This window comes from Pecten maximus, chromosome 13 (genome assembly GCF_902652985.1).
Source record: "Pecten maximus chromosome 13, xPecMax1.1, whole genome shotgun sequence".
Classification (NCBI taxonomy): Eukaryota; Metazoa; Mollusca; class Bivalvia; order Pectinida; family Pectinidae; genus Pecten; species Pecten maximus.
Window position 1 is genome coordinate 3,083,424 of NC_047027.1, and position 26,573 is coordinate 3,109,996.

The following is a 26,573-nucleotide window of genomic DNA, read 5'->3' on the forward strand; positions in this document are numbered from 1 at the left end:
CGTGGTGCTGCACCATCAGGAACGATAACTCTGGGCGCGAAACTTTTCCATATGTCAGTATAATGTGACCGGGTGGGGTTTCCTGCTGGGTGTCTTCGGTAGAATGCTTCAGTAAGGTAGGACTATAAATCGGCAAAAGTTCCGGCCTATCACAAGGAGACTTGACACGAACATACCGCAGCCTCCCAAAACACATACGCACCCAACACACGCATGCATGTCGCACGCACGGGGGCCGTCCTTAAATGACCTTAGCTGTTAATAGGACGTTAAACCAAATAAACCAAACCAAACCATCCTTAAATGACCTCAGTTGTTGATAGGACGTTAAGCAAATAAAATAAACTAAACCAATTTGTCCAATGAAAATTGTTTTATATATATAGTATTTTAACATGACTAAATGGGTCAATATTGAATCATTATTGCGAGACTGGCAGTCTGGTTTACACGTTATGTTTTACAAATTTGAGGTAACATATTATAAATTTGGTACTCTGATATGCTGATATACTAGAGCCCCAATCAAGGAGAGCTGCTACCTTGATACCTTTGAAATGTACCGGCATATACAAAAATTCACTTTTACATTTTAACTCTCAAAAATCATAATCAGAAGTACAAGTGCTAGATTCTATAACAGTATCAAAATCATAATGTTCAGTTTATAGATCACAGCTGCTGGACTGTAAATATATTGTCTCTCTCCATAGTGTAGGCGACAAGCTGTGAAGGCGACGTGCTGTGTTTATTTGTTTCCCGAGGGAGCACGCGTTTGATCTGGCCTCGTGAACCACCGTTTTTTTCTGATTTTGACTAGAATGTACACAGCTTACAGCATAATGTCAAAACTGTGAGCAGAACGGACAGTTAACGTTAGGGTCTGGAACACCAGTATCTGATCAGGTACATGCGCGCCGGACATGCCCCTGTCCACCACATGCATGGCAAGCGCGAGCGTTCATGGTACTAATCCTCTGAGGTTCTAGAGGTAGCTGAAGATGTACTTCAGGGTGTTCTCTCGGGGGCGTCTGGTAATGTTGTACATGCACATGTTCACTACAACAGCAACTTTGCTTTGGCGACAGTGAGGACATCAGCGAAAGATTTACACCTTCCTACCCGAACATGAAACGTCAAGGCTGGGTGTAGACTATTAACGAATTGATGTACATGTATTAAGTCTCTTTCAGACTTATGTAGATTCCGACTCTTCTCTAGGGTGATACTGTAAAAAAACAAATCTTCCAAAGGTTGTGAAGGTGATAGGGATATGAAATCGAATGCTGCTGATTCCATAGTTAAGTTGGGATCTATATGTGACCTGTTTATGTAGGTCTCTTTGAAATCCGCCTCAATGAAATTCCATGAGGCGAAATTTGAGGTGTTAATATTGGGGGTTGAATAGGTAGTAGAATATGTTTGTGCAGTCCTACGAATACTTTGAAAATCCTGAAATAGCGAACCGGATGCTGCCTCCATCAATACATTTTTCCTCGGACCACGCTGGTTCATCTTGCATTGATAACATTTACACGTAGAATGATAATATTGTAACAAAGTAAGTCAAGTTCAATTCGAAAATTGTTCATAAACAAACCGTCATACCGCCAGGAAATTGGATTCTCCACCATGTGATAGAGCATTCTAACATCAAGCGTAGCTTCCATGTTTTTTTCCAGGAACTCAACTATCATTTAAAACAGACCAAATTCCGGCACTCCGGTAATTCTTTTAAAACTAAAATTAGATACGCAACACGGTGAACAATTATAATGATTATCTCCCTTTGACTATGCACTCTGTATCCCAGTAATTATATATAAAGTGTACGTGTACACCACACAATTTCAACACGTTGGTTACATTAAAGTAAAATCATGGACTCATTGTGAGCGTCTTCGGTAGAAAATAATGGCGGGGACTCGCTTGTTCATTTTACAAATAGAAATAATCTATGAGATAACAAAACTCCCAACAGAAATATCCAGGTTTGGTTTAAACATATTTTATTGCCATAAAATGACAAAGGGGTTAACCAGCAAGTTTACAAACTTTTCCCATGTTAGTGACACAATGATAAACAATAGCATAGTCACATGATGGCATATACAAATATTCAAAAATGTGATAAAGAAACGAAAATATAATAATTGACATATCAGAAATATCACAGTTTCATTCTCCTGGGCCTCTATTTCCTTCTATTATATCCGTTTCACGTGTGCCGCCCGGATCGGGAAGGATCAGAAACACGACCTTTAAATGTTCGGAATGAATTCAATTATACTGAATAGATTAGGGAAGATGTTATAGCATATGGATAAATGGAGCATTTTGGATAAAGTTGTTTTTGTTATCATAGGAAAATGACATGAAAATAAAGGGGGAGCTGGGAAGTTATAGTTAGTCGAATCTTCCCTACGTTCTCAAGAAGTTTTGCACAACTTTAGCGATTTTTATGTTGTCAGCTGAGGAAATATTCGTGTCACCATTGTAAGGACTAGCAACACGCTTATGTAAGGCGACATTTTATTAACTCCCAAAACTCATGACGTCACCGGTCTCGGTGTACATACAAATAATACTCAGTACGAGCTCCAACATATTTAGCTATATGTAACATCTCCCTTTCTTTAAGGAACACAAAGAAAATTTAAAGTCAATAAAAGAACTATTGTTCTAACTGGAAGAAACGCTATAAGTCAAAATAACACTGAAAGTTCTATAACTCACAACGCGACACGAAAAGTCTTTAACTCACAAACTCACAACGCGACGCGATAAGTCTATAAATCAGAACGCGACAAGTCTATAAATCCAGCTTAACTGGTGCTCTCACCATCCTGCCACTCCGAGTGGTGCCTTTGGGACCAGGAGTAGTGTTAATATTTGGACCAGGTTGTTCTGGGCGTATTCCAGGTGTGTTGGGCGCCATTGGATCACGTACGGTACTGGTTATAGGGGTAGCACTAGTATTTGTCGGAAATGACTCATACTCGATAACATCAGTACACGATGATGGCGAGTCCTCCCGAGTTGGGCTGATGAATTTACGGTTACGCCTATATAGCTTACCAGCTATGTCGACCACATAACTTCTTTGACCACAAGTGTCTACACATCTACCAAATCTCCATTTTTTATCGCGATCAGTTGGTAACGGGGCCATACGTACTGGCTGTCCAATTTTAAGCTCTGGAAGTTCTTTCGCGGTTTTATCGTACTGTTGTTTGGCGCGTTGTTGTTTTCGCACTCTGCGCTCATCAACGTCTGCGACGACACATGGTTGCAAAAGCACAGCAGCGACAGGTAGCGTTCCCTTTGTTCGTCGCGACATCAGTCTTTGGGAAGGACTACTGTCCATTCCTGCTGTAGGGGTGTTCCGCCAATCAAGAATAGCTTTCCATGGATCCTGACCATTCCTAATGGTTTTCTTCAAGATGGTTTTGGATATCTTGACTGCTGATTCAACTTTACCATTCGACTGGCTATGGTAAGGTGATGAAGTGGTATGACTAAATTCCCACTCGCGCGCGAATTCTGCGAATTCAGCACTACTGAATTGTGGTCCGTTATCTGACATAACGATGTCTGGGATGCCATGTCTACTGAAATGTCTTTTCAAGCAGGCAATCACTGTGGCTGCTGTAGTGTCTGATAGTGTATCAATCTCCCAGAAATCAGAATAATAGTCAACCGACACTAGATAATCTGTTTTCTGCAGTGTAAACAGGTCTACTCCGACTTTCCCCCATGGGTGGTCGGGAATATCATGCGTTATCAAGGGTTCCTTCTGCTGACGAATGTCGTACTCACAACAGGTCCCGCATTGCTGGATATGATCTCGTATTTCGTTACCCATGTTTGGCCAGAAAATCACTCCACGAGCCTTACTCAAGGATGACACTATCCCCTGGTGACTTGAATGTATCCTGGTCAACATTTCTTTACGGAGTAACTTCGGAATCACAACTCTGCTTCCTTTGAATAGAATTCCGTTGTGCACTGCGAGTTCGTCTCTGAAGTTCCAATATTCGCGAATTGTAACTGGTACCTCCTCTTTGGTATCAGGCCAGCCAGACAGTATTACCGATTTCAATGTCTGTAGACACGTATCTTGCGTTGTGTGCGTCTGAATCTGTCCGAGTCGCGGCTCACTGACATTGAGCGATTCAGTGAAGTTAACCTGTTCATACTCTAGTCTACGCGCACTAGATTCCACTGAGCTCTCGAGGGGTAAATACGCTCGCGAGAGAGTATCGGCTACATACATCTCTTTCCCCTTCTTGTATTCCACCTTCAGGGTGTAGGCTTGCAGGCGTAGCAACATCCTTTGAAGCCGTTTAGGTGCTGCTTTAAGGGGTTTCTTGAAAATACTTTCAAGTGGCTTCTGATCTGAGCATACTGTCACAAAGTCTCTGCCCAGTATATATTGTTCAAACCTTTCGCATGCGAACACGATTGCTAGGCATTCTTTTTCAATTTGAGCGTATCGTTGCTCGGTTGACGAAAGAGCTCGCGAAGCGTAAACGACAGGTAATCCATCTTGAAGCAGCGCAGCTCCAAGACCTACTTCGCTAGCGTCGCATTGTATAGTGACTTCCTTGTTTAAGTCGTAGTACTTCAGTACGGGCTGACTGGTGATTTGTTTCACAACGTTCTGGAATGCGTCTTCCTGCTGCGATTGCCATGTCCAGACTGCGTCTTTCATTGTAAGTCGACGAAGCGGCTCGATCGTCTCCGAAAGATGTGGTACAAATTTTGCGAGGTAAGTGACAAATCCTACAAAGCGCTGTACCGCCTTCATGTCTGTGGGTTTTGGCATCTCCGTAATAGCTTGAACCTTTGTTGGATCAGGGCGAATACCGTCCGAGGTTAATAGATGTCCCATATACCGTACTTCAGTTTGTCGTAACTTGAGTTTGTCGCGATTCAGCTTAATTCCTACTGATTTCGCTCTTTCGAGTGTGGCTCTGAGGTTAATGTCATGGTCATGAATCGCCTCCTGCATGGTATCTCCGCTCCCGTATACCAAGATATCATCAACTATGACCTCTGACCCTGTGAGATTTTCAAATGCCTCATGCTGTCTGCGTTGGAATTCCTCGGGCGCCGAAGAGATTCCGAAAGGCATGCGAATCCATCGATAACGTCCGAATGGAGTCCAGAAGGTAGTTAAATAACTACTCGGTGTATCCAGTTTCACGTGCCAGAAACCATCCTTTGCATCTAGCACTGTGAAGACTTTCGCCTTTGAGAGGTTTGGTAAGATATCCTCTACAGTTGTCATAGGATAGTGTGACCTTCTTATCGCGCTATTGAGGTCCTTCGGGTCAATACAAATTCTGAGTTTTCCCGACGACTTCCTGACAACAACCATACTGCTAATCCAATCTGTTGGGGTTGTCACTTTCTGTATAACACCCTTCTCTACGAGCCTTGTAAGTTCCTTACGCAAGTCTTTCTTAAGTGCTTCAGGCACTTTCCTCGGGTGATGTTGAACCGGTTTAACTGTAGGATCTATGTCGATCTGATAATCTCCCGGCAATTGACCAAGGCCTTCGAACAGGTCACTGTATTCATTCATTATGTCATGCAGGGTTAATGGCTTATCTGACAATTTGACACAGTTCACCGAGTTGACAGTCAATAATCCTAATAGTTCACACGCTTCGGCAGATAACAGCGGTGTCTGTTCAACATCCACAACCAGAAATTCCAGAGTTTGGGTCACCTTACCCACTTGACATCGAATGTCACATTTTCCAATGGGTTGTAGTCTTGTGTTGTCATACAGTTTCAAGCGAACTTTACTCAGTTCTAGTAATGGATTCAAATCCTGCGCCAGCTTTCCATACTCGAGACGACTAATTAAATTGCAAGTCGACCCAGTGTCCATTTGACAGTTAATCACCGAGGTAGCCCCTGTATCTGGAATTGTCATAGTTACATCAACAAACCACTGTTTACCATGCTTTGATTTAATGTTGAACAGTGATTCGTCAGAATCGTCCGAGTCCTCAACTCACTTTAGCTCCAAGGCACATACTTGAAAAATGATTTCGTTTACCGCACTTATTGCATGTTTTTCCATATGCTGGGCACTTCCGCTTGTCCCACTCATGCGAGTCTCCGCAGTATTTGCATGTTCGCGAAGAGTGTGGGTTATGATTGGACCGATGTTGTTGATAACTAGATCTGGACTGAGAGTGCTGCTTTGTAGAATGTTTTTTCTTCTTATCATCGTTCTGTTCTTTTTTGTGTTTTGATTTGTGAGGACCCTTCACATACTGAACTTTCTCCTCAGTTGACTGGAATTTCTTTAATTGATTTTCAGTCATTTCACTTGTTCTACATATAGTAACTGCTTTTGTCAGTGTGAGGTCCGACTCTGGTAGCATACGGGATCTTGCTGCTATGTCCTTAGTTCCCAAGACAAGTCGATCGCGTAGCAATTCATCTTGCAACTGTCCAAAACTACACGATTCTGCTAAGCCCCTCAGTCTAGTAGTGTAGGAATCAATGTTCTCATTTGGTAGCTGGTCCGATGTGTTAAACACGTATCTCTCATATATAACATTTGTCTTTGGCTCAAAATGCTTTTGTAACGCTTCCAAAACACGTGCTATTTTCTTTCTATTATCTGTTGTTATGTCCAGGTGTTGAAATATCTGGAAACATTCTTTTCCCATAACAGACAGTAAGGTAGCTACTCTTACCTTTTCGTCTTTATCGGCCAGTTCCGTGGCAGTCTCAAAATTATGCCATTGAGCACGAAAGAATTTCCAGTTTGACTTCAAGTCACCTTTCGTGTCCATAGGAGCTGGGGGTGGTATACCCTTTGACGCCGCCATGACCTCGTGGTTCTCGTTCCCGCGCCGCGGTACACGTGGGTATGTGTGATGTTGAGCTGTAAGTCGGAATATTATTCAAACGTGGACTCCTCCAGGCTTAACATGCATGCCGATGTGTTAACTGGAGTTTTATCGTCGTTGTTTGTCCTATTTACCGCTGCTTAGCTGCATCATTCCATCACAACAAGCCAATCTGACACCATGTAAAGACTAGCAACACGCTTATGTAAGGCGACATTTTATTAACTCCCAAAACTCATGACGTCACCGGTCTCGGTGTACATACAAATAATACTCAGTACGAGCTCCAACATATTTAGCTATATGTAACAACCATTGCAAAGTACATCTACATTAACAGGACCGTACCTTTTAAATCAGCAATAAGAGTTCCTCTTAAGTTGTTATACAGGGGACAGTTAAGGGGGAAATGGTGGGAATCTTCACAGGGATGCCAACGTTGACAAGCAGGTAAATCAATGATATTGGCTCTAAAAAAGGTTTCGAGAACCATAGCTGATAAAATGCCTGATATATATAATGTTTACTGTCATAGATTATTTTAGATTAAATTTGAAGGAACTTGAATTAGGCGAGTTTCTGATAGTGTTATTTAAGTCATTCCACAGTTTTGAAGTAGAAGGAAAGAAAATAGTTTCTTGAAAATTGTAGACGAAAGTGTTGTTTCCTAAATAAATCTGCATTTCGTAAATCATCAGAATATATGTAAGCAATATACATTGGCGGTTGGTCGATAAGAAAACTAGGTGCGTTTGTATTGACTACAGAATAGAATAAGGAGTTTCCGAGCATCTCTTCTCTTCGAAAGGGGTTAACAACCGGATTCTAGATATGAGAACTCTGATAAAAAAAATTCAGCATTCTGTGGCTGATACCGTCAGGACCAGACGCCTCATTAACATCTAGATTTTTTATAATGTCTTCAACTTCACTGGAAACTATATGTATTTCTGATTAAATAGAATCGGTCCTCTTTTCAAAAAAAGTAATTCTTTATCGATGTTATTTTCTGACAGATTGCACACAGAACTAAAATATGTATTTTCCTATTGTCAGGTGTAATGCATTTGTAGTACTATCAAGTAGGGGAGATCTATCTGGGTTTTTTTTTTTTGCATAGCCGTATAATATTCCTATTATGGCCCCGGATATGACGCGACAGGTGGCAAAATTTAGTCGCCTCTTACGATCATGCAATGGGGGCAGCAGGTACAATTATTACGCCCTACCTTCAGGGCAGGTCCGAAAACAGTGTTCTACCGTTTAATATATAAACATATTAGGTATTATAATCATGATATAAATTTGTTTTAATGGACGAAATGCTGATCCTGTAATACGTGTAATATACAAACATTTAGAATATTAAATATTAGCTATATTATGAAAGGTTTGGATTATCGCATGCCACCTAACAACTCGAAAGACGACGAAAATATCATTTTAATAAGAACGAAGTCGGTTTACTATTTCGCCCCGCGGTCCTCTTTGATCCATGTCAGTTTTTCCTTGCAATTAAAAAAAGGTCCAAACAATACACAACCAAACCTATCAATTTAAACTAGTAACAACGCGACCAATAACATACAACAACGCGAAATTCAGCTCGTCAACCAAGGTATTGACATTTTAGTCGGATATTAATACTTGTGTGATCGATATTTACCTATGTTGGATCAATAATTGTATCTAATGTGCAGGAATTAAAAGTCATTTGAATATCGTTATATACTCGGCTTCCTTACTCCCGTGTAGTGATTGCGTCAGTTTATCGTGGTTCGGTAGTTAACTAAAGTTCGTGTTATATGATTCGACATAGTGAGTAGTACGTGGTAAGAGTAGGGCAAATCGTAGGAAGGAATCTGTTTCTCCCGGTCTGTTCATTGTCTATACATATTATCAGAATTATTTATTTAACAATGCCAAAAGTGAGGCAGTGATAAGCGAGACATTTTCAGGAAAAAACTAAAGAAGAGACATTTATCAAATTAATTCGGCTTTTACGATCATTCAATAGGGCAGCAGGTACAATTCTTACGCCATACCCACAGGGCAGACACGAGTTGTTTAATTTTATTTGTCTTTTGATTACTTCAGTGGTACTGGATACAAATAATAATTCTGAATTCCAACTATTTGGGATCTTTGGAATTAACTATATGTTCTGTTTCGGTATTCGGTGTTCGTAATTTGATTTTTAACAACCTAGGTCGTAAGCAGTATATTACAGATAACTCGTGTACAATCCTGTTGGTAAAGTTTTTTATCAACCAAGTCTCGCAAAGTTTCACGCACGGGACCCTTAATTAAATGACCTTCGGTGTTGATAGGACGTTAAACAATAATAAACCAAGCCAAACGATGTTACCCTGGATGCCATGTTTACACATTTGTACAATCAATAAATTCTAGCTTAATTTTGGAATTTTATCTGGCATTTAGTGCCATGTTGACATAGTGATTTGTTATCGTGATATTACCGATGTAATTATTACGCTGAAATACATAACATGACGTCAATACCCTGTCCTTTACCTGTTTATGATAGTATCAATATAAGCTAATGCTGTAGAGACTTCAAGCGCTGGCCATTTTGTTGTCTGTATCAAAAATATGTGATCAAACCTTTAAGACGGATACTCAACAGGATTTAAAACAGTAAGTATTTAACTCCTGTACATAGAAATGTTTCAATTGTTAAGGCAAAACCAGCAATATCAATATAGTAACTTCGGGATGCTTTTCATTAACTGCAATGTACTTTACTGTAGCAGCATTGTAGCAGCGCATGTGGGTTAATGTTGCGTCTCATTTTGTTGCTCATTGTTATACATTGTTGCAAATTGTACATTCCTATATTTCAATTGATCAGGTATGGTAGAACAACCATAATCAATATATGGTGTAAATGTAGTTTTACGAAGAAAACGGAATATTGCGCGTAAGACTTCACTTTGTCGATAACCGCAGCTTGGACCAGCTGTCATGGCAACGGCGTGGACGGTTTTACCAGTTTTGAATCTACAAACTTGATTGTAGAACCGCAAACGTCTAAATAACTTTACTTTGTGTTTTTGGAAATCATATGTGAATTCGTCTATCAACCGTTTGTTCGTTTCTATATGCTGATTTCGATACTTAAAACGCTAAAGCATAAACACTAGCACTTGCTCTATAAATCGTCTAAGAGCACCCGACTACCCTAAATGAATACTTATTAAACAGAAAGGAGCGTGAAGGTATTTGTACGAGAACAGCAAAAAGTGCTCTACATTCTTACGAAAATGACAAACATCGTCAACGTTATTAAAAAAGTATTAATACACACTTCCTAAAGTAATATCAGTTTATTACTCCGTTATACAACTGTATGTGAATAAATAGAAGACTGTACAACACTTTCCCTCGGTTTCTAAGTACGATGAACAAGTGTATCACGTTTATGTTGTCCTTCGTGCCGGTCACGTGACCACGCAAGAAAACGAGGACCGACGAAAACATCCCGATAAGGACGTTGGCCACCTACCATTAAAGTCTGGTCGATAAAACAGAACTGACGAAATGTTTAAATAATGATTTTATTTAAAAACATCACGATTTTTGTTCTGTTTAATTATAGATGCAGCAATAACCAACATGTGGAGTCGTCAATCTTATGTTTGTTACTTAATTAGCTAAAGTGTGTATATACATACAGACCCGTAAAGAACCTAAGACCTCTCGTAAATTGTAAATCAATACAATTCAATAAAAAGTATGTAACAGTAAATGGTTCATTGCACACCATGCACTGGTCATAACGCTTCAATAAGTAGGAATGCGTTATATATATGTATGGTCCATCCTTTCATAACTGGTTTTAGAACAGTGCATGCGTGTAGTGGTTGTTTATATGTGTTTGGGGAGGCTGCGGTATGTTTATAATTGCGGTATATTGCCAGGCTAACAAATGCAGATGTACAGGTGTGTTCTACTCGTCAGTGACGTAATTTATTTTACTGCGTGTATTGAGTATGTCCCGTTTCATAAATGTCAGTAGTATGTCTGTATCTGTGTACACTATGTATTGGACTGGATATCTGACCAATCGACGGGTACACGGACATTTCACGTAATCTTCCCGCCACCGATACTGTTTTATATAAAGTCATGCGGCCCCGAGCCGGCGCCCGACATTATATATCCGACACCTTGTGAGATACGTCCGTAACTTATATATATGTACTTGCTGCAAAGCATTATACATGTAACATTACCAGTATGAAGACAGTCGTTCCCGGTATCTTTTATTATAATACTTTGTTGTAATTTAAATTACTTAAAAGTAGTTTAAATGCAGTGTGCACTACCGCTGTTTAAACTTAACGCAAACATCGCTATACATATAGGTATGTATGAGAGATTGAGTGTTGTATTTGTTTTGTATTGTAAGTCCAAGAAAAACCAAGACCATGCATTGTGTATTTCATACAACGACCCAAGGCTAAATTTTGGCAAGAGGAAAGCAGCTATAACTTTGAGTAGACCCTTAACGAAAATCTTATAAAAGGTTGCAGCGTCAACGGAGATATTAGAAAGGAATGTCGCTTATAAACAAGAGGAAATGCATGGCCACATTTTAGAGGACTCTGATAACATTCTGTTGAGTTATAATTGTCTGAGAAATTAACTAAATTGTTTGTGTGAATGTCAAGCATGTTTATAATCAATCTAATTAAAATATAGATGGTCATTCTCACTACGTTACATGAACATGTAACGTAGTGAGAATAATCATCTAGATTTTAATTAGATTAGGTTTTTCATAAAATAACCATGATCATATCTTTGATATATTATAGAAATGGTCTGCTGGATCTTCCTCTGTGTGTATTTGACCGTCGTATTTACGAAAGGTAGGTAAACACTATGTCAAAACATCGGGATGCATTTTACATTATGGTATCCTTTGTTACAACCATTAACATACTTAAAAGTCGATTGATTATTAAAATAGCGCGAATTTTGAATTTATCATTAACGGCACATCAACACTGTAAAGGTCGTTTGGCCATAAGATGAAACATCAATAAACGAAATATTTGACTACAAAATGTAAAACATATGGATATGATTAATCATATAGTGTGTTACACTAATAGTGCCTTATTTCAGCCCTTTTGTCAGTTAAGTTCGCCCTTGACGGTATAATGTGACCGTGTCGGGCGTACGACTGGGTGTCTTCTGTAGTGTGCCTCAGTCAGGTAGCACTATGTCGTGTATTACAGATCTAAAAACGTACGCGTGATTGAAAAAACAACAAAATTGGACGAAAACAGCTTCCAGCTTCAAATTATCTAAGTAAAAAAAATTGTGTACGTGCATTCTTGCCAAAACGAAAACGCACATTTAACAACTTTCGAGTCCCCCATATAGAAACTCAGTTCCGTCGATCCTAATGCACTACCTGCTTAGCTGTTTGAAAGATATCAATATACTCTATAGAGTTTGATGTCGCTAGACAAACTATTTCAGTACCCTTTTTTTATCTTAATGATCTAAATATACAATGCGAATGTTTTTAAAAAATGAACACGAAGAGATTCATACCTCAAGTTCAGCAAAAATTATCCTCATTTAAACGAGGTTATTTGATCTTACTGGATAGATAAGTTCAGTATAAATGATTTGAGGTGTCATTGGGTGACATTGGGTGGCAATGCAATAAATGGTACATTGTAGATATTATATTGCAGGTGATGACTATTTTGGAGTCTGTAAGACGAAATTAAAGGCCAAGGACATGTGTACTGGTTCTTACAACAGCAGCTATTCTTTTGACATTAGAGATACTACTGGTTCATTCTCCATCAGAACAGGAAAGCCGCTTACTATTTCTAACGATAAATGCATGGATACTTACAGAATTCAACCTTTTACCATGCCTTTTCCCGACATAACTTCAAATGTGACCATTAAATATCCTGATAACAACATCCAATATAAGCTTACCTACATCGACAAAAGAGCAAGGTATTTCTACATCAACTGTTCGTGCGACGTCATCATAGTGTCAGGTCGTAGTACAAGTGTCCAACTGATGTGTTTTGATCCTACACCAAGCTACCTCATAACTAATGCTTTTTACGCAAGGGCATCACTTAATTTTAGTGATGCCTTACAAATTGCATTGATAAGGACAGATCACTTCATGAAAATAAAAGGTAGAGGTATTAATGTTTTCACTTTTGAGGATGACCCGCACGTCGGACTCAAAGTAACTCAGATACAACCATCTCAACACCCAAGGAATTTGGTTACAATCAAAGTAAGTAGATCGTTTCATATTTTCTCAGTTTGGTTTCAAAGCTGATTAGCTGTTACCGTTTTTGTTGAAAAGCTGATATATTTCACAGTTAAATTGAATAAATTTTACTTTTAGTTCACCGATTAGAAGTAACCATGATCATGAGCTAAGGCTGTCACACGGCGTTTGTGTTTTGGGTATATTGAAAATCTGTCCATAAGTATACACCCCACAAACTACCAGTTTGGTATATTCGTTCAGTCTAGGGGCGACACCTAGCCATTTTTGGTGTATATGATTAGGTCTAGATATGATACAATGGCAATGGAGTGTTGGATGTTTGTCTGAATTTTCACATATATTGGTTCCAATTGTTCATCAAACTTAACTTTGCTGGAATTACTAAAAATGTCTATGTTTGTGTATCGGGTATTGGCACAAAATGAATAGCAAAAACTGAAAATAACGTAGCTCAAGGACCTGTTTAACATGAATAGAGCTAAGTGTCTTTACGCGAATAGAGCTAAGAAAAAGGGAATATTTCCTTAGAAGCACATCCTGCAATCCGTGATGCCGCTCAGTCATTAATGCTATACGAAGAATATTGATTATGACCATGTCTATAAACGTTTTATCTTCGTTTCATTTATACAATCCTTGTCGGAAACTCATTAAAATGAATAAAGACAAACTGCTTATTTCAGTGTCAGAGCTACCAACATTGCGCTGCAACTAAGACTATATCTACAGTGGAAGTTCCAACAACTACCATGACATCTTTCACCTCTGCGCTAACAACCCAGACCCCAACTCATTCAACTACTGAAAACCCAACTACTACCATGACATCCTCAACATCTGAACCAACAACCCAGACCCCAACTCGTTCAACTACTGAAAATCCAACTTCTACCACGGCAGCTGTCACCTCTGCACTTACAACCCAGACCCCAACTCGTTCCACTACTGAAAACCCAACTACTACCACGGCAGCTGTCACCTCTGCACTTACAACCAACTTCCCAACTCATTCAACTACTGAAAACCCGACTACTACCACGACGACTTCAACCCCTGAGCCAGCAACCCCTACTCCAGCTTATTCAACTACTACCACGACAACTTCCACCTCTGCGCCAACAATCCCCCTACCAACTCATTCAACAACTGAAAACCCAACTACGATCACGACAGCCTTAACCCCGGCGCCAACAACCGTAACCCAAACTCATTCACCTACTGAAAACTTAACTTCAGCTTCGTCAACATCCGCCATCCCTACTCCTCTAACAACTGAAATCCTAACTACTCCCTCTACAGCACGTGGAACCAATACAACGTCTCCCACCACAAAATCCACAAGTACCACAATGCCAGCCATCACGGCACAATCTACAACCACAATACAAGCCACTACTTCACAGACAACGACAACCCGATCTACCACCACCTCTCCAACTAGCCCTTCGCCAACAACAACCACGGCTCTATCCAACACCGCAACGCAAGCCAACACTAAAACGGTCATTACTACCACAGCGTCATACGTCACGAAATCGCCGTCCTCCACAACACAGTCAATGGCCTTGACACCACCCACCACTTCGTCGCTTACTACAATAACACAGCCGACAGCAACCACTTCTCAAACTACCAATGGAGTGTCAACAACTACCACAGCGCCAACCACTATCAAATTGTCCAAACCTACAAATGGATATCTCGAGACTACAACGGCAACAGGCCACATCGCAACCCACAATAATCCCAGAACCACCAATAAAACTACGACATCAACAGCAGCCACTAGTACAACGGCAACCGACACTACCGAAACTCGCACAACACTAACTACCGCCAAATCGGTTACAGCATCAGTAGATGTGCTGCTGTCTGTCGTTCAGCGAAAAGGTATGTAATATTTGGTAAAAAAAGATAAAAATCGTTATGGAGTTTGATGTCATAACAGCAAGGGTTATATGAGAACGGGTTTCATGGAGACAAGAGAGAGAAATGTACAAAGTGAATGAAACTCGTAACACCTGTCTCTCCTTTTTTGACTCGTCAAAATTAATAGAAAGGAAAGTCAAAATTCAATGTATTACATCCCTTACAACATTGACTTGAAAAGTACATGTGTATATTCTGAAAAAAAGAAATATGAATAGCATACCGTTGACTTCCACGTTCTTTAAGTCTCCCCTGTAATTAACAATATCATTATCTCTGAGAATTCCAGCCTCTCGAAGGCGGTTACCACTTTTCAGTGTACTAGGATATCTAGACTGAGTATCGCCTTGACACGATGTCATAGGCTTCTAAAGCTCATGCTTTTTCTTGAATGACTGGCATTCAGTGTAACTCTTTCTTTGAGTCTTGAGGAAATGTGTGGCTACTGCTTCGGCTGATTCGTCTTTAACCTTGATGGCAAAGTTAGATTATAATTTGCGTGCCTTGAGAGGTCATAACCAAGCTTTTTAAACGAACATTAATGTTCGGTTATTGCAATCAAGAACTGGACTGAGAAATATGACCATATTTGGTAACCACATTCACCAATACGCCATCTACTGTCTGTTCCAATGAAATATGGCTGCCCCCATTGCCTTACGCTTCAAATAATTTACCTGCAAAAACATCTTCGTTTTATATAGTAGTTTTACCGAAAATGTGGAAATATATTCAGTAGATGTTTTGAAGATGCATACGATTTGAGAAATGCATAACGCTAGCGAAATGTTAAGACTAAATGAACCTGAACTTTGCGAATAACTCCAGGTCAATATATTTATGTAAACAACTATTGCGCAGGCGCATTCGTCTCCGGATGTTTAGAAAGTTTTGCTCTTCCGTGTTCATTCCAAAACGGCTGACATTATAGCATAGGTCTGCAAATATGTCCGCGATTTACTTAAATGTGTAATATGTATATTCTAGAATGTTACATCATTATCAACTAGGTGTGTATTTCTATAATTTAGAGAAAGGAATATATCAATAACGGCATACGAGACGATACATTGTATCATACTATAGGTTACTGTACGTGTTAACGGTGTTTGCGAGAAAGAACTGTACATATGTATAGACTTACAATTAGGTGGCATTTGTGGTCAGGGTGACTGATCATAGCGTTAACGTTGTCATCGATTTCCATATACCAATTTCCTTTGACGAAAATGACCAATAAATCAAATACAAATGATAATATCTTTTTATGTGCACGGGATTGCTTGTTGCAGGCGATACTTGGAACATATTTACTGTTGTAAGGGAGGTAACTGCAAGATTACGGAAATCAAAAGTTAAACCAATTTGATTGGTCGATTCTTCCACGACTTTGGCAGGGGGTTTACAATCGAAGTGACAGATTTCTTACGGCAATATTCAGATGATATCAACAATAACATTTTTAGCCCACATCATCAGATGGTGGGCTGTTCAAATCGCCCTGCGTCCGTGGTCCGTGGTCTGTCCGTCCCTCCCTCCGTCCGTCCCTCCGTCCCTCCGTCCGTAAACAATTTTTGTTATCGCTCTTTCTCAGAAAGTGCTGAAGGGATCTTTCTCAAATTTCATATGTAGGTTCCCCTTGGTGCCTAGTTATGCATATTGCGATTTGAGACCAATCGGAAAACAACATGGCCGACAGGCAGCCATCTTGGATTTTGACAATTGAAGTTTGTTATCGCTATTTCTGAGAAAGTACTGAAGGGATCTTTCTGACATTTCATATGTAGGTTCCCCTTGGTGCCTAGTTATGCATATTGCGATTTGAGACCAATCGGAAAACAACATGGCCGACAGGCAGCCATCTTGGATTTTGACAATTGAAGTTTGTTATCACTATTTATGAGAAAGAACTGAAAGGATCTTTCTGAAATTTCATATATAGGTTTCCCTTGGTGCCTAGTTATGCATATTGCGTTTTGAGACCAATCCGAAAACAACATGGCCGACAGGCAGCCATCTTGGATTTTGACAATTGAAGTTTGTTATCGCTATTTCTGAGAATGTACTGAATGGATCTTTCTCAAATTGCATATGTAAGTTTCCCTTGGTGCCTAGTTATGCATGTTGTGTTTTGAGACCAATCTGAAAACAACATGGCCGACAGGCAGCCATCTTGGATTTGACAATTTAAGTTTGTTATCACTATTTCTGAGAAAGTACTGAATGGATCTTTCTCAAATTTCTTATGTAGGTTTCCCTTGGTGCCTAGTTATGCATATTGCGTTTTGAGACCAATCAGAAAACAACATGGCCGACAGGCAGCCATCTTGGATTTTGACAATTGAAGTTTGTTATCGCTATTTCTGAGAAAGCACTGAATGGATCTTTCTCAAATTTCATATGGAGGTTCCCCTTGGTGCCTCGTTATGCTAATTGCATTTTGAGATCAATTGGAAAACAATATGGCCGACAGACCGCCATCTTGGATTTTGACAATTGAAGTTTGTTATCTCTATTTCTGAAGTGCTGAATGGATCTTTCTCAAATTTCATAAGTAGGTTCCCCTTGGTTCCTTGTATTGCATTTTTGGACCAGTCTGTCCTGAAAACAAACAAACAGCCATTATCGTTAAATCTCAAATTTCTTATATAGCTAGGATTCCCTTGTTTGAAAAGTACTGGAGGGATGTCTCAATTTGCACAGATTAGTAAAATGAAGGGAAAAGTAGAGAAAAGATCAATCTGACATGGAACCTATGAAGATCATTCAATGGTGGGCGCCAAGATCCCTCTGGGATCTCTTGTTGGATACGTGTGGTTGGCAGTTGTCATGTTTAAAATGAACAATTATATAGCTTGTTTTTATTTCGGCAAAGACGAGAATATTTACTGAAACGGACCACACGTGAAGCGGACTTGGAAATACCAAAACGAAGAAAAATGGGGCTTAATTATAATATAAATTGGCATTATTTTCAGAGGATTGACCAATATATATGTTCTTCAATGCCTAATTGTATCATATATAAAATATTAGAGGTTTATTTGACCGAATTTTAAATTAATTATTCATTTGCGAATCGCGGCCCGATTGTCGTTAGAGTTGTATTACCAAAATGGCCGATAGTGGACCCAAAATCGATATTTTTACGAGAATTTTTTTTTCATTTACCTGGAAGTTATTTGAAATAATTTGCAAAATACTGAATTCACGACCAAATTTTCGATTGTGACGAACTACTGAGACGGTGTTAAGTTCATGTTAAGTCAATCTGATTAAAATCAGCTGTTACATGGCTACGTTTACTATGCACTACGTCTACTAGGTAATTTTTTTAAAGACGGAAATCCGGATTATCTAAAAAACAAATGCAAAAATACTTGTGATATTCACTTAATTTGATATTCAGCCGTTAATTGTTATCTGTAGTTTTATAACTTCTGATATATTGTGATTGATACTCTATATAATATTGCTGTGGAACTTGTGTTATTTTTCAAACAAAATCATTTTAATAATTTGTTAATTTAGAATTTTCATCAAGTCATGATCAAGACTTGAAATTCTCACTACACCATACTTCAAACACGGAGTAATCAATGAATTGATAAACTGAAAATTGAAGTCAAGCAAATGAGTTAATATTTACCTTAAGTATTTTTTCAATATACAACAAATGTTCATATGACTATTTGTGCCATGCTGTTACAAGATTTCAGTTACAATTCTAAAATTGAATTAGTATGTAAATATATGTTATCCTGTCAATATCCACAAAGCGAGTGTAGTCTACTGTACTCAAAGTCATGCCAGTAGATAGCGGTACATATACTTACTGCTTACATCTAGTGCTTACTTGTATGAACTATAAATCAATAACAAAATGGTTCATAATAAATATATTTCTATATATGACTTCACAAATTATGTGGTGTCTGAAGATCTGAATGAAGTTAATAAACGATGTATTAAATTATTTTTATGAAATATTCAAGTCACTGATCATTCTCTTTTAAAAATATTGATTTCAGGTCCATTTTGGTAATTCAACTATGACGGTAATCAGGCCTCGAATGGCGAATGATTACAAAAATTTTAAATACGTCTCGGTCAAATAAACCCCTAATATTTTACATATGATTAATTTTGACATTGGAGAACATATAATTGTGTCCATTCTCTAAGCAGTGCTGCACTGGTAGAAAGTACAGAATAGAGCTTCATAAATATATTATCAAAATTACTAATTACCCCGGTAAATACAACATTTTACATAAACCTCCCATGACTGATGGTGAACTTAAACTTGCAAATCTCCTGTGTCATTCCAATTTTGATATGTGTAAATATATACACGTACGGTATATATATAGATATAGATAGGGAATGATTCACAAATTTGCAAACAGTTATAGAATCTTATCACACCCCATAAAAAGTTCTCTCCACATAAAGGATGTGATTTGTGCAATTACATTGCTGAACTGTGTGGTTCACTATGATTGGATGATCAACATCGGAAAGGGACAATAAATAGGGAATGTGTCATCCCATCGAATGGACTGTAACCTTTATCAGCTTTGAAGTTGAAAATGAAGCTTGAAGTTTTCTTTTCCTGTTTGCTGAATTATTTGATGAAGATAGTCTTTATATGGTTGTTATTCTTTATCACATTGTGTACAATACTGTAATTATACCAGAAGTATATCTTCTCATATAAAGATTTATTAACATCAAATGATTCCTGAACAAAAGGAGTCAAGTTTTTTGTTTTGAAGTACCATACCTGCTTGAGTACAGTTTCAATAGGATACATTCCTAATGCGGGCCTTGATTAACAGCTCTGGTTTTGGTTTTCAGTAGTTCTTTATGTGTGTTTCATCATATTAAGTTGAAATATGCTAAACTAACGATGGAACTAGCCTAAATTTAGTGCATATTAGAAGTTGGCATCAATAAGGTCACAGAGTCCTGGCTGTATTATAACTGATGATGCCTTCCCGAAAGAAAGAAGACATATTTTATTTTCATCCATCCAAGATAGATCAACAAACTTCCAATTTCAATTAGTACCTTACAGAAACATGCATGTGTTCAATCATATCAGAACAGCTGCAAACATTTCAAATTATTTGCAATTAATTCCTAAACCAATATCAGTAAATTTATCAACTTTAAACTTAGAAGATTACTGATTTTGCATTAAACAATAATGTTCGTTTACAGTACTTCCAGTACTTTGATTGTCTTTGATTTGGTGTTTTAAGTTCGCTTTCTCCAGAAACATCTCGATGTCTTCAGAATCATCTCCAAACCTTGTCTCTCCGACCATCTGAATAGTCAGTCACTGATGCGCTTGACAGGAACGACCCCCGACCGATTTTTTTTCCGAATTGCTTTGTAACTTGTTCAAAATATTATATTGAAAATATATAACATATAGCCAAATGTTTTTTTTTATCTTCCAAATGTTTTTGTTTATCTTACAAATGTTTTTGTTTATCTTACAAATGTTTTTTTATCTTACAAATGTTTTTGTTTATCTAGGTGAATACATCGGCTCGAGTGTGTCCTGTAGCTACACCTGCACGTTTAAGATTGACACGCACCTCACCGAGATGGAGCGTGTACAGATCCTAAAGCAGAAGATTGCGTTATTAAAACGACAGCTGGCGGTGAACAAAACCCAACTGTCATCCACGAGACGAAGGAAGACGAGTGCCGTCGACGACAGACCTTCCGCGGCTGTGATTGGCTTTATGGGTGTAACTGTTTACGGCGTGTTTTCGGCGTTGATCCTCCTTTTTGATTTACCATTATTTTTACGTGGATGCCTCCAAACGTGTGTGAATATCAGAAACACGTCTTATCGACATGTTTAAGGGGCTAAGAAAAACAACCATTTAGATTTCAACCGTGAATTTGCATTATGGAATGCACTTTTCACATCTTCTGTAAATTGTACAGATAAATACATTATATTGTATTCATATACCTCTATCGGGTTCCTTACGATGTTAGGGACCACGGAACCAAATGGTTTCCCATAGACGGTAATGTTAACGTTTACCACTGTACTGCTTAAATGGAGTTTTCAACACTGGTCCAGTAGCCATAATTTTGAAGTATGTCATCTCGGAAACCTCTAAATAGAATGATAAAAAAATCTACCAATTTGAACTTTTTTTATATGGGGGCCACCATCTTGTATTGAATTCAGCACAAAAAAAAATCATCTAAATTTACAACAAAATACACACTTAACTCCCCCTGACAAAAACAGGCTAGCAAAAAAATAACTTTTTTTCTATATATTTTACATCTAAATGTATTGCCCAACCCACATATTAAAACTTTGGAAACTTCTCACCTAAATATCCAATCAGTAGGCCCCGATGCATTCACCTTCCTATTAAATCTTCTGCCCAAACGGGGAAAACCCACAATCTATTTTTGATTTGGTTCTGTGGTCCCTATAGGCCACTTGTAGGAATATAGCATATGGTATTTGTGATGGGTGGCATTGGTGGTATGTACGTGTGTAGGAATATAGCATATGGTAGTTGTGATGGGTGGCATTGGTGGTATGTACGTGTGTAGGAATATAGCATATGGTAGTTGTGATGGGTGGCATTGGTGGTATGTACGTGTGTAGGAATATAGCATATGGTATTTGTGATGGGTGGCATTGGTGGTATGTACGTGTGTAGGAATATAGCATATGGTATTTGTGATGGGTGGCATTGGTGGTATGTACGTGTGTAATCGAGTCAGCCTGCTAAGTTTGATGTTCATTTATTGAGGTCTCAGCTTGAAGGGCGTGGCTGAACTGGTGAACTTACTCGGGTGCCAGAATTTACCGTGAAGGGATATTTTCTGGGATAATCTATACAGACTATTAAATTCAACTGTGAGTGGCCTCGAAAAATATATGTCCAGTTTATGTTTTTATGTAGTTAATAAAAAAATGTAAAATATCAGTATGATATATCTTCCTGGTTCGACGAAATCTTTGTCCCCAAAGGTTAAAGGTACGTGCTTCATAAATATCAATAATAACATTTGTAATAAAGAGATATAATGCACAAGAAAAAAAAATGTAAAAATTGTAATATCACATTGTCAACTTGTATATACAATTGGAAAAGGTATAATTATTATATCTTGGTTATGTAAAAATAAACATCGACATGGGTAAAGCTATAAACGCACTGCATTTTAAACAATTCCAGCTGGTGTTGAATAATGATTTAAAAGAACTGAAAATATTGATTGTCACTTGTATGCACAAAATAATCGGGGCTGTCCAATGTTTGGCATGAGTTGATGTGACTCTGATTGGTACTGGATACGAGTACATCTTGTATAGTGACAAAGGTTGAACAAACGATGAGATTGGATTTTTAACATAGTGTACAAATTAGAAATGTGCCTAGCATAAAAAAATCAGCAAGAGTAATAATGTAAAGGGTCAAAATGAATGATGTTTTTTGCAGGATATAATATCTTGAAGTTTGAATTTGCTTGAGTGTATATTTAATTACCGGAAGTGATGAAATAAATGGAGATAATTGCCTTTAGCAAAAGCACGAATTGCTAGTTGTATATGTTCTAAATGTTTTTTTCTAAATCTACAGGAATTGATTTATTTCATACCATCCATGACACTAGAGAATTATTTAGCTAATGTTACAGATTCGTCATGCACAGTTTTCATTACATTGTCAAACCGTTCATTAAAGTGGATACAAATGACTTTTAACTGATGAGCTTTTTGGGTGATGGCTTTGACAAGTATAATAATGGTTCAAAGTTTACATGTGATGTTTGAAGTTATAAGTAGCGCTTGAGGTTGCCTTTCCGAACAATGATTTCGAGATCTCGTCAGTAAAGTCCAAAGCCTCGTTTTGATCTTCTATAACCAAACTTAAAGGTGTTTGGGAATTATGAAAGAATATTAGCCATTCATTGTACCAGCGTCCAATGTTTTCAATACAACATTTGCAGGCTGGCATTCCTGGTTTCTACGCTAAAGATTTCCTGAGAGGTGTATATCGGAACGGAACTTCAAACGTGTGGAACCAGTATTCTTGTCCAAGATGTAATTTTGGAAGCTCCATACAGAAGGAAGACTAAAGATGCCCAAGAACAAGCAGAAATACAAGATAGGTTTAGCCGATATGAGATGTGATCACTATCACGAGCAATAAACAAATATTAATCCATTTAAATCTTAGCATCCAGTCAGCTTTAGAAGGAAATGTAGAAGGAAAAATAAAAATAAATAATAATAGCGGTAAAATATATCTATGAATCCATTTTCCAGGTGAATGTTTTATTGCTATGTGACACGTCAGTGTTGTATGTTAACCCTTTTACCGGCTTTCCCTGTTTGCGTTTTAGGGATATGAAATTCACGAACCATTCCTGGAAGGTTTTCTACCGGTTCCCAGGAACTAACAGAATAACCAGGCTATTTCACACAAACTTCTTTGATACCATTACGCATCCTATACTTAATAATTCGTTGAATTGGATAAGACTGCTGGTTATCCCGAGATGTAGACTGCTGGTTATCCCGAGATGTAGAGAAAGCATTTGGACTTACCAATGATCTATGAGTTGATTGACATGCGTTTTAGCGTCTTTAGAGTGACCATCTTTTGGAATTAAGGCGGTGTTATAGTGCTACGTACTGAAGTATACTGCCGAAGACACCAATCAGGACATCAGGACACCCCGGCCGGTCACATACTGACAACGGGCAAACCAGTCTTCCTACTCCCAAAGTGCTGAGCGATAAGCAGGAGTAGCAAGTACCATTTTTAAAAACGGATATGTCTCAGCCAGGGACAGAAACCAGTATTCCCCACATGGACGAACGCTCATTGTTGAAAGTTTAGACTCCATTTGTGAACCTAGAGATGGCACTTCTGCATGGGGAACTAGTTCACCTTAGTAGTTTTAGACTCAACTGAAGTATATGGTCGTCAGCTACCTCATTATGCTTACCTGCCTTATAAGAAATTTCAAATCATAACCAGTATGATGTGACAGGATGGGGTGTCCTGCTAGGTGTCTTCGGCAGTATGCTTCGGTAAGCTAGCTCTATAAATCGGCAAATGTTCGGGCCTATCACAAGGAGACTTCACTCAAAGATACTGCAGCCTCCCAAAACACATACGCACTTACCACACACATGCATATCGTACGCACGTGAGACCGTCCTTAAATGACCTTAGCTGTTGATAGGACGGTAAACAAGAAATCCCACAGGGATCATGGCGCCCACCATTGAATGATCTGTATAGGTCCCATGTCAGATTGATCTGCTCTCTATTTTTCCCTTCCTCTAACCAATCTGTGTAAATTAAGAAACATCCCTCCAGTACTTTTCAAACAAGGGGAACTTATATATAAAATTTGAGATTTATCGATAATGGCTGTCGACTATGTTTTCAGATTGGTCCAAAAATAGAATACGACGTAAAACCGTAATATACATGACACGTGACCTCGTCCCAAGAGCATGGCGCGTGATGTTAATCACTGGAGATTAACAGCATTTCTATGAGATTTGTCAGGATATCAAGATATTTCAAAATATAATATTTGAATTTGTGAACACAGCTCCAAAAGTGAATTTGTGAACACAGCCCCAAGGTCGCGGATTAGCTCATGTAGCTTTTCAATTAAGAACTATTTTTTATCAGTTCGACCATAATACAAAATCTACTTCAATAAGTAACAATATGTACAAACATTTATTATGCAATTTTTTTAGACATATACCATACATAACGAAGATGCAATCAGCAATATCTTACAGATTGATGAAAAACGGCGGCCATCTTGGATTTGGCGGCCATCTTTGATTTATTTCATTGGCCCCATATCAAAAATCAATCAGTATATTACCGCTTACAATCATGCTAAGTTTCATGCTTTTACTGAAAATCCCACAATTATTTCACCATTCTGCTAGACTACCACGTTATTAGAGCTGTACGTTCTTTGGTATGGTTATCTGTATACTGATTGGATGGTTAATGGTCACGTGGTTTTCAATGGTTTTTAGTTTTAACTCTATCAAACTTTTCTTAAGGATAACACGTCGATGTTCTCTTAAACTAATTCAGAATGCTTAGTACTAACCCTGGTTCTCTACTAAGTGTATGAAGTTCATTCAGTAAAGCCAGGTCTCTGAGTAAAGCACTGAACAGTCTTTCTGTGACAACTATGGTTCCCAGTCGTATACCACATGTCGGCATTCAAACGTCATATCGCCCGTGATGTGTAACGTTGTCATGGTCGGTCAGGAGACATGCATATGTATTCTCCTACAATCTCCGTTCGTGCCTAATGCAAGAAAACACACAAACACTTAAATAAATTGCAAACGGGGCGACCGACCCGCGTACTAGTTTATTAATTACCATGAAATACATACATTTCACAATGCAATCTTTTACACTAACGATGTACACAGCCAAAACAAGTTATATTATTTCCATCAAAATACCCCTACAAAAAATACGATGGCCATGAAAGCACTGAACATCGCACCGACTGTCGGTAGGCAATGTATGTACACTACCTATATTGTGTATATACACAAAAATGTATTTCTGAAGACAGTCGCGAACTGTCACGCCCGCGACGTTGTGTGTTAATCCAATAAACCTTTCTGCAATAAAAGCAGATTTAACAACAAAACAAAATTTGTATCGAAAATTTTAACGAAAGCTGACCGTGTATACGCCTAAAAGGTCGTCGCCTGAATGACACAACCGCGAACACGCACGTGCTTCGCAGGTAGCATATAGCGCCACCTAGCGGCCCGCTCTACTATAGGAGAAATTAATTTCGTTCTTATTCCGCCTAGTCAAACGAAAGAAATTACATTTCTCCTACAATCTCCGTTCGTGCCTAATGCCAGAAAACACACAAACACTTAAATAAATTGCAAACGGGGCGACCGACCCGCGTACTGAATACCAAAGAACGGGAACAGTATATTGTCATATACCTAAATTCCTGGAAACTAACAATCTCTCCTCAAGGGAATCCTTTACGTAACAGTCTTTCGCATTCTCCGATTTCCATCTGCCGTGCCTCTTAAATATTCTGTCTGCCACTTTTAAATTAGCCGCGCTTGTTGCTCCGCCGGACCGTAAACTGTGTAAACCATATTTACTGATATCAGATACGAAAGGAGAGAACACTTGAATAAATAACTCGCGATTCCGCGTGTATGACAGAGGTTTGTTCTCGTCGCGCAAAATAAAACCATTGCTGGTCTTAGTAATAGATCGAAAAACATAGCGATCTGAACCAAGTATTAACCCCGCGATATCAATATACAGTTGAGTGTAGACTAAAGGTTACACAAAGTGCACTCCGAGTGCACTCCGTTTGGACTTGGAGTGCACTCCGTTTGGACTCCAGGTAAACTTGGA

The 26,573-nt window shown here is 38.6% G+C and overlaps 2 protein-coding genes across 2 annotated transcripts; one reads left to right on the forward strand and one right to left on the reverse strand.

The window, feature by feature from the left end:
• Positions 1 to 2,452: 2,452 nt before the first annotated feature.
• LOC117340343 (uncharacterized protein K02A2.6-like) lies at positions 2,453 to 5,947 on the reverse strand. The gene is made up of 2 exons (XM_033902106.1): positions 2,768 to 5,947; positions 2,453 to 2,731 (listed from the first exon to the last, which is right to left on the reverse strand). The coding sequence occupies exon 1, from the start codon at positions 5,945 to 5,947 to the stop codon at positions 2,813 to 2,815; it is 3,135 nt and encodes a 1,044-aa protein (XP_033757997.1). The 3' UTR covers positions 2,453 to 2,731; positions 2,768 to 2,812.
• Positions 5,948 to 13,526: 7,579 nt separating this feature from the next.
• LOC117341150 (mucin-2-like) lies at positions 13,527 to 21,219 on the forward strand. Its single transcript, XM_033902993.1, has 2 exons — positions 13,527 to 15,075; positions 20,662 to 21,219. The coding sequence occupies exons 1-2, from the start codon at positions 13,935 to 13,937 to the stop codon at positions 20,994 to 20,996; spliced, it is 1,476 nt and encodes a 491-aa protein (XP_033758884.1). The 5' UTR covers positions 13,527 to 13,934; the 3' UTR covers positions 20,997 to 21,219.
• Positions 21,220 to 26,573: the final 5,354 nt, after the last annotated feature.